Source organism: Ananas comosus, linkage group 1 (assembly GCF_001540865.1).
Source record: "Ananas comosus cultivar F153 linkage group 1, ASM154086v1, whole genome shotgun sequence".
In the NCBI taxonomy this organism is placed as follows: domain Eukaryota; kingdom Viridiplantae; phylum Streptophyta; class Magnoliopsida; order Poales; family Bromeliaceae; genus Ananas; species Ananas comosus.
The window spans coordinates 1,757,835-1,772,390 of NC_033621.1; the positions used below are offsets into that span (position 1 = coordinate 1,757,835).

Sequence of the window (14,556 nt, forward strand, 5' to 3'; positions counted from 1 at the left end):
AGAGAGGGGGTGGGTGTAGCCGTGTAGGGGGAGTAGGGTGGGAGTGGGAGCTTTTTCGACAACAACTTTAGAGAGAGAAAAGAACTGGATGGACGAGAATGCCCCTCAGGAGACGGGGAATTTACGAGGGGTGGGACTATGACTGGGACGGTGACCGGAGTCGACGGGAATTACCGCGTGGACCTGGTCCACCACGTCATCAGTGGACCGGAGCGGTGAAAATCTCTTTTTCTAAAATTTTTTGTGTTTAGACTTTTTTTTTTTTTTTTTTTCTATACATGTAGTGATCTGACCGGTAATTAAATGACGGGATACGTTTTACAGTTTTACATATTGAATTGATCAGCTGACGATAGTCAAATAGATTTCACCATTAAATAAATGGTCAAACTACTCAATGCATGAAAAAATTCTCTACACGAGTTTAATGTACTCACCTAGCAATAATACTCTCTGGGCATCACAAGTATTATTGTAGTCCACATTTTTTTATCTAACAGTTGTAACGATAGATGTGTTTGCGAGGAAGAATTATTTTCTACACCAGATCTATTATATAATTGTTGAACTGTTATTTTTAAAAATATTCTATTTTCATACTTTATATTTAAAAATTAGTTAGTATACTACATTACTTAACAGAAAAATATCACATGCATTTTTTAAGTAAGTAGAAATTTTCTTTACATCTTCATTTTATATGAACATAGTAGATCAATCAAACAGTATCATATAGTAATGCACCAACTTAATTAGCAATAACATTTTACTGAGATTGATCTCCTGAATTTTCTTTTGCAATTATCAAAAATAGAATTTTCTTTTTCCATCTCTTTTCACTTGATCCAAGACACTAGACAAGGCCCAAGCAATAATAATTTGTGAGTGTAAAAGAGGGAGGAGGGGTTAGAGAGGTAGGGGGGTAGTTGAGGGGGTTGGTTGACATTTGGGTCATATATTACTCCATGTGGTCTCTGAGTCTCTTTCACTTGATCTCATCAGATTCTGACTCAACTCATACATATGATTTCTAACTTTCCTTTTCTTATACATTACTCGGATTGCCCAAGCACCAATATCAATCCAAAGTTTTGCATACATACTTTATCCCCCTAAAACACACAAAAAAAAAAACATCATAATTATATACATTGAACAAGTTTTGACAGTATTAAAATATGCTTTACAATGATCAATATTCAGAAAAAAAAAAAAAAAGCATGAGATTTGAAATTTTCTATCGTACGCGCATGAAAAGGAGAAGTTTTTTTTCGAATCCTTTAAACAATGAATAAAATGATAGTATATTGAATTTGATTGCATCGAAATTAGAAGCTTTTGGAGCATTATAAAAGTAAGGATTGATGATGAAAGATATATATTAAATATTGTTAATAACTTTGTCCCGTAACAAATCAATAAATCCTTATTTTATTTGGAGTCAATAAAATTTAAAAAGTGCATGTATGCATGAAGTGCATGTATTTGACCAAATGTAGAAATGTTTATAGCACTTGTTCACTTATTTTTTTTCTTTATGTACACAAAATACATTATTAAGGAGAGGAATATATATATATATACATATAGTTGTATTTGCTGAGGACACGGGCATGAATGTATGCTGAATTTCTGAAAAGAAGGGTACCACTTTCAATCCACTACCAATATTATTTCTTTAAAATTGAAAGGGTTCGGTTGGCTTGTTCTAAAGAAGAGACCGCTTACAGCTGATAATTTGGTAAAGAGGGGATGGATGGACCAGCAACACGAAATGCATGCTGTATGGCCTGGAAGAGGAAACTGTTGATCATCTATTCACACAATGCGTAGTTACCAGGTTTTTTATGGTGATGACCCAGGAGAATACCCAATTGGGTGACCTGGGGGACGACATGCACTTTGTCTGGGACAGATGAGTACGAAGAAGGACATCACAACTGACCTCAACCGGACTTATTGGACTTATTACATGCTGGTGGGTTATTTGGGATCTTAGAAATAGAGCGATCTTCAGAACGATCCGGACTGACCCAACAGTTGGTATATACAAAGTTAAGCAGCTGCAGGACTTGCGGATGAACCTAACATAAGTGGACTAACTGTGCTATTAGTTTATACTCTAACCTTTTTTTCTTTTTCTTTTTTTTTTCGCCACACTTCGAGGCCCTTATTGCCTCGCCTATATAGCTTAATTCACTTTCCTACTGAATGAAGTGGGTAGCGTGCTACCTGTTTCTCAAAAACAAATATTATTTCTTTAGTGGTGTTAAATAATTCAAAAAACGTATAGTTTTTAATTGAGCTGGTCACACTAATTAATAGGATGAGACAAAAAAAAACCTTCTAAATTTGATAAACAAACTCTTAAGGAGGCCGTAATTACATTTCATATTGTTACCCAATCAAACAAAGTTGAAAAATATCTAATGGATGGGCATTCATTGGGCGCACCTCTCTGCACAGATCGACGGTGTGATAAGCACATGCATCCTATCACTGATGGGTAGTAGAATTTACGTACTCTGTGTGCATAATTTTTTTTGCATAAAATTATAGAGAAATTGCACTCCTTGGGAAACTACATTAGCTCGTGCACTGCTTTTTCCATCTATTTGTTACATCTTACGTCTTCAATCAAACTATCCAACTTCATTTAATGATTTGTCGACTAACACATGGTGTTCTGTTTTTCATAGATCTTATCTCTCTGTTAACCTTTTTATCTTGCGACGTGAAGCTTGACTTAATTTCTTAATTACTTAGTTTAAGTATTAGTTAAGGATTAACAAATGTAGATGATTAACCTAATCTTACGCCTAAGTGTAATATAAAGATAGGTGAAATTAGTTTGAGAGGGATGGGGGAGCAAAGCAAAACAAAGAAGAAAATAAAATAAAATTGTATGGAGACCCCCTCAACTTGTAATTATTTTTGTCCATTTATATAAATTAACGTTTTTTTATTATCAGTCGTTAAATAACCAGTGATATTCAACTATATAAATAAGCGTATTCGCCTGCTAAACAAGTGTTTGCAACTATTAAATCTAACAAAATTACTGTTAAATTTAATAAAATTTTAAATTTGCTCGATTAAAATTTAAATAAAATCAAAAGTTTGAGATATATATTAAAATTGAGAGGTTTATTTTGGAGAAAAGGCCTATAGTTGAATGTTCTTTGACATTGCTCACACAAGGTATTATTTCCATGTGAGAGAAAGTAAAGCAAAGAGGGAGGGGCAAAGTTGCAAATTTCTAGAGCAAGCAGGGGCAAAATCGGAAAATAACCACGGAGATCCTGTGGTTTTAACGGCTAAATAAGTTAAATTCTTAAAGGAGGGATTAAAGTGAGCGCCGCTTCGATTTCTTTTTTTTAAAAAAAAAAAAACTTTGATTGACTCAAATAGTACTAATCTAGTACTAATTGAGTTACTTAGACTAAATTTTAGTCTTAATATGCATTTATTTATATCTTATTGCTTAATTTATATTCCTTTCAAAAGTTACGTGTTTATAATAGAATCAATCTACAATTGTCTCAAATTCAATCGAATTATCCCATTTTGTTTTGAACCACTCATTTATTTACTGAATTCGGCCGGATTAGACTGTGTTTTGAATCCATCCATTTTGAATTTTATCTTTCTATTTTTATGATGAAAGGTTATTAATTATATTTTTTGTCGTGACATTAATTGGTTTTGTAATTATAAATTTGGCGATGATGTGCGACATTTCGCTGATTCATCACAGCAGGTGTGATTAACTAGAGTCCAACTAATCAGCGAAAAATAAAAGAAAGTAGTACATAAGACATCTTTTCATATTTGTCCATACTTAATAAATTCAAGGACTCTGGCATTTAATGTTCCACTAATAAAATGTTACAAAAACTGTTTCTAATGCATCATCTTGTACCGGTAAGCTTTTGGATCACGCCGTTAAAATAATGTGAAATTTTTGGTATTTATATTTAATATTTTTGGTAGGTTTGAAATGTAATTAAATAAAGTTTGGGGTCGGACAAGGCTCAAATTAGAGTTTTTTATTTTGATATTATGTTAAATTATGTGAATTAATTGTTTTTTTTAAAAAAAAACTTAAAGATCAATCTAGTAGATAAAACGACCAGTACGATGAATATAAAAGATACTTAAAATTGATACTCAGAAAACAAGTATTATTAATTTTTTCCAAAAGTATTTCTCCGAAAAGTATTTTATACAATTCATCACACAATTAGATCCTAAAATAAAGCATAAACAATTTTGTTAGATATCCGAAACATGTAGAACAAGGTTAACAATAATATTGATTTTTAAATATTTTACAGAGGCATAACTGTGATACGAATGTTTTTTTTTTTTTTTTTCTTTCACATTTGGATATAATCCGTGGCTTTTTTTAACACCAAAACTCAAAAAAAAAAAACCAAAAATATTGAATATTTGAATTTCTAAAAAAAATTTAAAACATTAGAAATTTTGAGGCTAATGAAGAACTTCACCTTCACGTGACGTGAACCACAAACATGCTCTGCAGATGAAATAGAACACGAGTGTGACTAATGGGACCACTCTACGAATATAAGGTCAATAGAGAATAAATATTTCGTGGTTCACAACATTTTAGTGGTCAAAATTCACCTCCACGAGTCTAAAAATAAAAATTTCTTCTTTTTTTTTTAACTACAACTGTAATTTTTTTAAAATTTATTCTCAAATAAAATTTAGTTATTAAAAATTTTATAGGAACTGTTAATGCAAGTTGATCATAGCCCTTTCAATTTCCCCAAACTTATTATTCTAAGCTTATAAAAAGAACCAGGGATTTGTTAAAGCTCCACGTGCTCCTCCCCCCTAATTATAGGTTCAAATATATTGCCCATTATTATTTCATTTTGTACAACATATAGCATATATGTACATTTGAGTTGTTAGTAGTTTCACATGCTAACCAAAATAATATCGAACTAGGTCTCTTTTTAGCCTCGCTTTTAGAATACTTTCTTTTTTTTTCTTTTTTTTTTTTCCCTCTGAAGCAGTGATTAGGATGTTCAACTTCAAAAGGTCAGGAAGTTTTTGATTCTGCTACAGCATGTTGTTAGAATCTCAATTCCACAAGAGCTAAGCATACGCTGTAGGAAGTAAACTTTTCAAAGGTTAGGATGAATATCTTCGTCATTGTAAATTAAAGATCTATATATAATCCAAGTGCGCATGAGACTACGAAAAGCACATTGGGTGCAGCAACGTGCGCACAGGAAAATCCCGTGTACGAGTCGAGTTTACTATTCATCTGCAACAAGATGCATTAGAGCTATGCAACTATAAATAAGCAACCGGACCTCTCTGTGTATATTTTATATATATAATGGCATTACTTCTTACTCCATTAGTTCTACTTCCTAGCTATTTCTTAAACTACTGCCCATATCAGAATCAGATGTGCCAGGTTGTATGAATTGCTACGGCCTCAGTTGTGTAGGATCAGCTGAACAGAAGAGAAGAAACTGATAAGCGCTGTAGACAAAAGCTGCTTCTGCACATTGCCGTGGGATCGATCGAGCACAAAAAGAGTCACATGGTAGTTTGTGCTCATGATTTAGATGGTCCACACAAACATACCCATCTTACCACTTCAGCAATATGTAGTGTTTATCACACCAATTTGATATCTCCACATACCGTTACCATATAACCACGCGGGGTGCATCCGATAAGATTAAATTTAACTCTCAAGTTCCTATAGACTCGGGAAATTTAGAAGCGGAAGCAGTTAAGCTAAACCATCAGAGAAAAGTAATGCTTAATGAGCTCAAAATTTAAGTCTTCCATCAAAAATCGTTAAAGCCGCATAGCCATTAGGAAGAAGAGAAAAAAAATAATCCACAACAGCACATATGCAACAGTTTAGATCAAGAAAGAACGGCCATGACATCGGAGACTCTCAAAGCGATGTAATCCGACCCGTCCGTGCTCTTGAACTCGCTCCCCGCATATTTTGAATACATAACGGTGCTTCCCGGGCTTATATCCATGGGTTTCCTGTTGCCCTCTTCATCCAGGGGACCCGGCCCGACAGCAACCACCTGTTTTGTGCAAATACAGAAGGGGAAAATGATGAGACATCATTCAGGAGACCTAGTAGTAGGCAAGACCTAATAGTAGGCAAACACTTAATGGTGGTAGCTAAAGGAATGGGACTATTTTCTCTTTTCCTCTTATTCTTTCGTTTTCTAGTTAATCATGTTTGTTGAACTGAGAAGCACTCAGATAACAAGTTTTCCATTGTCTACTGCGAAACCTTCAAAAGTATACATAGATATATGTGTAACTAAGAGTTGCTTGAAACCAAGTTAAGGTTGCAAATGTTAAATAATCTTACATTATTAAGATATTTCAAAACAGGAATTTCACATAAATACGCAAATTTCTTCCTTTGGTTTCGTAAACTTGGCTTTTTCCATTTTTGATCCTTCAACTTTAGGCCATTTTAAGGTTTCATCATTACAAAAATTCCCTCTATATGTTTTCGAGCTATGAGGGTGTCAAGTGAATCTTGACGAAAGTCACATGAAAGACTTTCTCACCTTCTCATCCTAGACTTTCATTTTCTAAAATGGAGAAAAGATTGAAATAGAAGAGCAAACTTACAGTTCCGATGGAAGGCTTTTCCTTGGCAGCCTCAGTCAATAGTAAACCACCAGCTGTCTTCTCTTCGGCTTCAGCAACCTGAGATTATGTAAGGCAAAAAAAAAAGAAGAGTCGGAACTTCATAATAAGCAAATTGGATTAACCAGTGATTGTACTACAGTTCATGCAGTGAGATGATTATATATCTTACATCTCAAGAGAGACTAACACCATGTAAATGGTACCCCATAATAATAGGGGACCAATAAAAGGCATCGAATGCGAAGCTTCCAATTAAATATCATAATTGAAAAGTATGGCCAAAAGCTTTCCCTTTCAATTCCAGAAGTATGCTCCCACACTAGTTCAATATCTCATTTCAAAACATTCAAAATTATCAAAACTAATCAGGTAAATTTGATGGAACCAATAGATGAAATTCACCCAAAATGCAAAACAACCTGTGACATATAAATATGCAAATTTGCACTTGGAGGCTCACCTTGATTAGTACACGTTCACCAAGAGGCTTAAGGTCCTTAATATCATCAGTGTCCAGAACCCCCACAATGTCATCTTCCTTTAGAAGCAGATGGTTAGTTTCATCGAACTCGAGTTCTGTTCCAGCATATTTTGAGTACACAACCTGGCTACCAGTCTACATTCCAAAATAAAATAAAATAAAGGGAGATTAGAGAAACCTACAAAGCAACGAAATGATATCATCAAGAACATGAAACCTACGCCTGCCGCTAGAAAAAAGCGGACGCAAGAAACTGCAGGTCTGATTCCTAACAAACTTGTCATGTTTAGGCAATTCATGTTGAAGATAGAAGCACATTTAACAAGAATAAAAATTGTTCGCTGGTAACAACATACAGCTATCATCAGCAAGTTTGAATTCCCGAAAAGTACCTTCACGGTTATTTCTATTTTGTTCTTGCCGATGGTTCTACCCTCTCCAATGGCAACAACCTCACCGCCTTGTGGTTTTGACTGGGCAGTTGTTGGAAGCAATATGCCTCCACTGGTCTTATCTTCTGATGACTTAATTTTGACCAGCACTCTGTCGCCCAACGGCTTGACGGTTGTGTACTGCATAGACAGTAAGATAGTAAACCACCAAACACGAAAAAGAATAATAATTTCCGTGAATAATTCATACAAGACAGAAATCGAGGCAGAGAAACAGATATAAACATGCAACTAAATAGACTATCGGAGTGGGATTTCATAGAGACCAACCAAATGACTCAAGATGCCACTAAGCAAACATGAGATATGGGGTTTCCCCAAGTCCAAGCGCTACTAAGCAACAACTATGTGCGGAAATTCAAGAGAACAAGCTATATTCATTTTTCTTAGGAAAGATATGAATTGTGATCAACTTTTTTCACACGCAAAGACCTTCATTAACAGGATCTAGTGTCTGAATTTCACACAAGCATCATGCTATTGACTAGGTGACCAATCTTTCATCAAGCCTTAGTGAAGCTCTAAGTCTTGTTGTTTATACCCTATTAGAACCAATAAAAACTAGGAGACCGACATTTTATATTCTAGGTGATGAGGATTTTTAATCCGAACAACATTAGTTCCTAATTTCAGTATACTTCTGAAGCGTAAACCTCCTGAAGCAATTCATCGAGACTACATGAAATGTAAACTCGTAAATTTTAGCTCCATAAACTACTAATTTAATCTATTAAGATCAGATCATTGATACCCAAACCTACCACAAATCATCTAAACATCGCAAATAAACGAAGCTGGAATTGACAACAAATTGGATCTAAACGAAAGAAGCAAATGCGGATATACCTTCGGGGCCACTACAGTAGCGGCTTTCACAAGGAGCCCTCGGAAGCTTCTCCGATCAAACCCTACCCCACACGCCCCCACCGAAGACGAGAGCCTCAGCGTCGGCGGCGAGAGGCGGAGCCCCAAGAACGATGGCACCGCCGCCGTGGCCCTTCTCCCCGCCGCCATTCCCGGCGCGGAGAACTGTACGGTCGCCATTTGCGCACTGATCCATGGGAGGGGAAAAAATCGTTAAAAAGGATCAAAATTGAGCTTAAATTCCACAAAAAAGAGCCAAAATCTGCGAAGAATAAGATAGGATAAGAACCTAGAAATGGGGAGAGGTTGCGTGAAAAAGGGGAAAATTAGGGATTTGAGGAAGGAGACGGCGAAACCCTAGCGAGAAAGCGAGGGGTTTTATACTCGGAGGGAGTGAGTGACGAGTTTGGAGAGAGGATAACGTATTTGAAAATGGCGGAGAGGAAGCTTCTGGAACGTTGCGTTCGTAACGGGCCTTGTGGGCTTTAATATGTTGGGCCCACTAGACCATTGATTTCATATGGGCGAATTAGGCCCATAAACTTATTTATTCAAGCTGTATGGGCCTTTTCTTCGAAGATGCTCGGCCCAAAACGAACAGCGCACACAAAAACGTTGTAGCGGAAGCAGAAGCGGAAGCAGAAGCAGAAGAAGAGTCGGCGATGAGTATCTTGAAATTTTGCCGAGAATGGTCTCTACTCTCTCTCTATATCTCTCTCATATTTTCTTTTTTCTAATCCTTTTTCAACTATATATGAGCGTTTTAACAAAGGATTTTTTTTGTTTTTTTTTTTTTCCTTTGGATGGTGTAGCAACAACATATTGTACCCAAAAGAGGACAAGGAGACTCGCACCCTCCTCTACGCTTGCCGCAACTGCGATCATCAGGTTTTTTTCCAAAAAATTATTATCATTTTTTGGTACATTACAATTATTTTTAGTTTTTATTTATGATGGTATTGAAGTAGGGTTCCAACTTGATCTGCAAGTATCAATTCTGGGGTCGAATTTTAGGGCTTCTTTTGCTGCTGTAAGGTGCAGCTGTAACGACCTAAAATAAATAGTAGAAGTAGTAGCAACAGAGGAGATTTCATCATCGGTGGTTGCGGATCGTCCGGGTTGTTACAGCAGCACTAAAATCCTTGCAATAGATAGGAATTGCTCCCACCAGTGTCCTTTTATGGGTTATACACAATTATGCAGGTTTTATAGGGATAAACATTTATCCCCAATACCAACCCTTATTCCTCTCTTTGAGTTCCATGTCAAAATGTACACTTGTCGGGGGTTACGATTCGTTAGTTCTCGTAATGATTTGTAATAGCGTGCGGGCAGGAGGTCGCTGACGACAACATTGTCTATAAAATGGAGATACGCCGGCCTGTTCGTAAAGGAACTGAGATTTTACACGATGCGGCGGCTGACGCTAGTCTTCCTCGTACTAGGAGTGTTAAATGCGCCAACTGCAACCATCCGGAAGCCGCCTTTTTCCAGGTCGATTACATTCGCACGCAGCCTACGTTTTGTGTTCCAAAATTATGCTTACGAATTAGTTTCTTCTCTTTGGCAATCGCATGCGGTAAGAAAACTAAGAAAAGTGCGCAAATCATGCAATTTCGGCCGGCCCAGAATTTGGATATCTATTCTGGTAGATTGATTTTGACGCACTTTCTTTTGTTTATGTGTTTGTTTATTTAAAAAAAACAAGCATCTCAAAGTTACGACTTATATTATGCCAACAAAATAATCAAAATTCTGGTATACTACACCACGCAGAACTTCTTCAAGTGAAATGTCGTAAATAGAAACGAGACAATAGTTTGGAATTAGTGTCGCAATGAATAGCCTAATATTTTAACAACTCTTTCTTCTGTAACACTAGCTTCACAAATTTTACTGTGCACTTCAGAGGTGGCAATGGCGGAGTAAGTGCTATTTCAATAATGCAATAGATATACGAGCAATTGCATACCCAAGATCACTTTATTCTAAAAATTGAGCGTTATTGACCTCTTGAATGCTTTCTTCTCCTTCGCTAAGCTGTTAATTCGCCCCTTTCGTATACTTGTTGTTTCTTCTCGGTAGTAATGTCTCTCACTTCCCCGGCGATCTAAAAATACCCATGATGTTGTTTGTGTATTGACTAGAAAGCAAAAAAACACGCATTGGTATCTTGGAGGAGGGAAAGGAACAACTTTTCACATGTTAGATATATTAAACTTATTTTGCTGTTTATAAACTTGTCGGACATTTGAGAATTTGAACCTGTGCGATAGAGCTTAATGCCTTGACCTAAGATGGTATTATGGTAATGAGTTAATTAGAGAGCGACTTGACACGAGCTATGTAGATGAGTTTCCATTGTTGAAATGGCCACCCAACCGTAATTATTCACTTTTAAAGTTCTTCCACAAAATGGATTTCTACACAAGGAGAAATATGACAGGTTTTTTAGGATCTGCCTTCATATCTGAGGCTTATGTACATGCTGGAGTGTTACAAATGCAACAATTTAGGAACTTTAGTTAAAAAAACAAACAGATGCAACAGCCCAGTTGATCACTGAATGTTAGCTTGAATGATTAGGAAATTGGGCTGTGCGGTTTGACCATTTTCTGCATAAAATTGCACAGAAGATTCATTTGCTACAAGAAACTTTGACCCAACAACTTAAGCATGATATAGCCGAGGACTATTATAGTATCTCTTACAAGATGATTATAGAACATACAGCAACAAAATTTGGGTTAAATCTATTCAATAATTCAGCCATCATCATTAAGATCTAGAGGGACTAATAATAGACTCGTGCAATATTCTCCATCTTATTTATTTCCTGCTGATTTTACATGCTTCTTCGCAGACGCCCGAATGGATGATTAATACTGATTAAGAAGTTTTCTTGGTAAATGCTATCAATCAGACTGGTTCTTTAAACTGTTGGGCTTGATTGCTTATTCAGTTTGTCACTTTGATTAGTGCTTTTTGTGAGTTTATTGCTAACAACGGGGGGAATTGTAGGCGACCGCCAAGGGAGAAGAGGGCATGACGCTGTTCTTCATGTGCTGCAATCCAAGCTGCGGCCACAGGTGGAGAGATTGATGGAATTACTTCATGCTAACTACTTAAAGTTGGCGATGCATCGCCGTTCCTTCTTGAACAGTTAACGGTCATGTTTTAGTAAATTTCAAACGATGTTCTTAGTTCGACCTAAATCAGTAGTAATTCTGTTATGGCTGTAACGCAGAATGGAAAAAACTAGTTTTTATATGTGATCAGAAATATTGCTTCTTATGGCTTGAATGTGAATGCATCATTGGAAGCGAATTTTCGTAAATGATTAGAGTTGGTTTATCATATACTAGAATGCTTTTACATAACACAGTTCATGTGAGAATAATGGATTCATGTAGCATAAGATATCTTTGGTTATGTAAAGTACACCGAACTAAACTTTACATCGAGAACTAAAAATTTTTTTTTTTTTTTTTTTGAGAAAAATAGCATTCTATCTGTTTCGTTTATTTCTTTTGGAAATAAACTTAACTGGAATTGTGAAGCAACTACGCTTCGAACTTAAAATCTTAGGTATCAACCATCGAGTCTTTTGTTATTTATGCTAGGGACGGTCGGTACCGAGAACTAAAAGTTAATCGCAAAATAATCAGGGAATAAAGGCAGCTATTCCTGAAGAATTTGTTCCTGAACCAAATGCTTCTGAATGTTACTTCAATATTCTAGTGTTGATCTTATATTTTTTGAAAATGATTATTGCTGTTGGTGTGATGATAAAGGAAAATTTTAATGGTAAGCATTGAAGTGGAGAAATTATTCCCTGGACCTGGTCCACGGCATCGACGGTGGACCAGTTTAGTGATCTATATCTGGTGATGATTAAAAGAGGTATAGCATAGCAAGAACTTAACCATGATGGACCACATCCAAGCAATAATTTCTCCCTGAGTTGATTGTACTCCATGTACAACCAAAAACCTGAGTTGTTTGCTTGTTTAGGCCTGTTCAATGCACAAGAAACAGTGTGGCACACAGTTTTAGGGTACAATTTGGAACCCTAAAATTAATAATTCTACTTAAAAGTCCCCATTACCAGTGGAGTTGGAAGGGAATAAGAGATGCTATGAAAACCACACCACACCCCCTTCCAAGATAAAAGTGGGTGGTGGGCCCATTTGGAACAAAAAAAAAGGGAATCCATCAATACCTGCCTCCACTAATGAACAACTGTAGAAAAAAGAAAAAAAGCGTACTTTTTTGTGCATCTCAGAATATAGTTGATGAGTCAATTTTTTTTATACAGTAATAGATATTTTACACAAAAGTTCGATATAATTAGATATATCGACAGATAAACTCTAATTTCGTTATTGTTAGCTGGCTAGTTTGTAATGCATCCTAATTGGATGTCGAATCATTACCTTCGGAAAAAAAAAAAAGGAAAAAAAAAGACCAACACAAGAAGAAGAAGAAGAAGAAGAAGAAGTTTCTATTATTTTGTATCAAACAAACTCTATAGTTGTAACTAGCTTTTTAAATTTAAGAAATGACTTTTGAATTGAAAAGCAAATATAAAATGCTGAGCTTAGCTACTAACAAATTAAAATTTGTATTTACAAAATCGACTCATTAATTATATTTGAATATCTCTTGTGGCACTCCGCATCATTACTTGTCAAAAGAAGCTCTGCAAAAGTTAAATGTCACTTTCATTAGTGATATCATTAGAGATTACTCTCATTAAGCTACTCCATCAGTAATTAGACTATTCATTGTTTCGTGGAGATTATTATTCCCACACTATGTTACTTTTTTATTAGTGCCACTTGATCCAAAAGCTATAGATATATCTATAAAAAAAAAAAGCCAATAATATAAAAAGGTTACACATATAATTAGCATGTCTCAATCATGTGAACACCCTGATATTTTCCATCCGAAATTAAAATTATTTATAATAATATTATTATTATTATAAATATTATGTTTGAGGTGCCATTCAGATGTGGAGCTGACTCAGCCTTTTTTAGTGACTTACGAAAATATGACTTGGATTTGATTCCCAAGTCCAAACCAGTCCATTGTATACAGCTGGCAATTTATTTTTCCTTTTATAAAAAAAAAAATTACAAATATCTCTCAAAACAGCTAGAAATGTGAAACAATTAGATTTCGAATTTGAGATCTCGGATGTCAATCACCAAATCCTTTACCACTTGCATTAGAAACGGTCGGTTCAGTCTAATAATTGTTTTCTGAAACCCCCACTAAGTGTCAAGGATTCAATTTGTACTCGTTCTCCTAAAAATTGAGGCTCTAAACCCCGGATTCTCATGTAATTTAATAATATAAGTACTTGATTTGAGTAAGGTTTAAGAGTCATTTTGATAGAAAATTACCTATGCCACTCAACCAGGAGGAATAAGTTCCTAACAGTGTACATTTCTTTCAAATTAAAATATATATATATATATACATGAACTATATAAGAAAAATTAGCAAATATCCTTCCTTTTCATGTATGAAAGTAAAATGTAGACACCTTGAATAACACAATAAATAATGACAAAATTAACCTCATAATACACTGGATCAAACTGAACCTGAATCAAATTTAATACAAATAAAATTAATTAGATAGTGATTGCTTGATTAAATTATTTTCTCTCTGATGTGAGAGTTTTGTCTTTTGGTTGGGTGTTGAGATGAAAATTCCCAACCAACCAACTGGTTGCAAACCCATAGTTTTTCTAAAGCAGCGAGCTAAACCATCAAATTAAATAAAAATTAAAATAGAAATTAAAGAAAAAATATAAATATAAATTGGATAAAAATTAAAATAGAAATTAAAGAAAAAAATAAAAATAGAAAAAGAAAAAGAAAAAAAAAAAAAGAAAAAAAAAGAGGAGCACAAAGTGGGCCCAAATAAACTGAAGGGCCCATTTACGGACTCAACCTACCGTCCTAGTCACCGGTTCATCCAATCAATAATAAAGAACGTCCCAATCAGTGGGTCCCACGTACCCGATGTCACGACATGGAAGTTATTGGATGGACCGGGGT

General features: G+C 35.4%; 2 protein-coding genes across 3 annotated transcripts; one reads left to right on the forward strand and one right to left on the reverse strand.

Annotated features, from left to right (window-relative positions):
- Positions 5,783-8,894, reverse strand: LOC109714017 (20 kDa chaperonin, chloroplastic-like). Its single transcript, XM_020238399.1, has 6 exons — positions 8,768-8,894; positions 8,461-8,665; positions 7,555-7,734; positions 7,142-7,297; positions 6,661-6,738; positions 5,783-6,095 (listed from the first exon to the last, which is right to left on the reverse strand). Exons 2-6 carry the CDS (start codon positions 8,656-8,658, stop codon positions 5,922-5,924), a joined length of 786 nt encoding a protein of 261 aa, XP_020093988.1. The 5' UTR covers positions 8,659-8,665; positions 8,768-8,894; the 3' UTR covers positions 5,783-5,921.
- Positions 9,024-11,815, forward strand: LOC109714020 (DNA-directed RNA polymerases II, IV and V subunit 9A-like). 2 transcript variants are annotated; one of them, XM_020238422.1, is made up of 5 exons: positions 9,024-9,169; positions 9,291-9,366; positions 9,814-9,972; positions 11,342-11,383; positions 11,500-11,815. In XM_020238422.1, exons 1-4 carry the CDS (start codon positions 9,039-9,041, stop codon positions 11,369-11,371), a joined length of 396 nt encoding a protein of 131 aa, XP_020094011.1. In that variant the 5' UTR covers positions 9,024-9,038; the 3' UTR covers positions 11,372-11,383; positions 11,500-11,815. The 2 variants fall into 2 exon arrangements, with proteins under 2 accessions (XP_020094011.1, XP_020094002.1); XM_020238413.1 differs by lacking the exon at positions 11,342-11,383.

What these genes read in the sequence shown, in the direction of transcription:
- LOC109714017 (XM_020238399.1), bottom strand. Translation starts at nt 8,658, where the DNA reads ATGGCGACCGTACAGTTCTCCGCGCCGGGAATGGCGGCGGGGAGAAGG. An exon ending in CTACTGTAGTGGCCCCGAAG is followed by an intron (nt 7,735 to 8,460) that starts GTATATCCGCAT and finishes CTGTCTATGCAG; the next exon opens with TACACAACCGTCAAGCCGTT. An exon ending in AAAAGCCTTCCATCGGAACT is followed by an intron (nt 6,096 to 6,660) that starts GTAAGTTTGCTC and finishes TGCACAAAACAG; the next exon opens with GTGGTTGCTGTCGGGCCGGG.
- LOC109714020 (XM_020238413.1), top strand. Translation starts at nt 9,039, where the DNA reads ATGGGCCTTTTCTTCGAAGATGCTCGGCCCAAAACGAACAGCGCACAC. An exon ending in TTGAAATTTTGCCGAGAATG is followed by an intron (nt 9,170 to 9,290) that starts GTCTCTACTCTC and finishes TGGATGGTGTAG; the next exon opens with CAACAACATATTGTACCCAA. An exon ending in GCCGCAACTGCGATCATCAG is followed by an intron (nt 9,367 to 9,813) that starts GTTTTTTTCCAA and finishes GCGTGCGGGCAG; the next exon opens with GAGGTCGCTGACGACAACAT.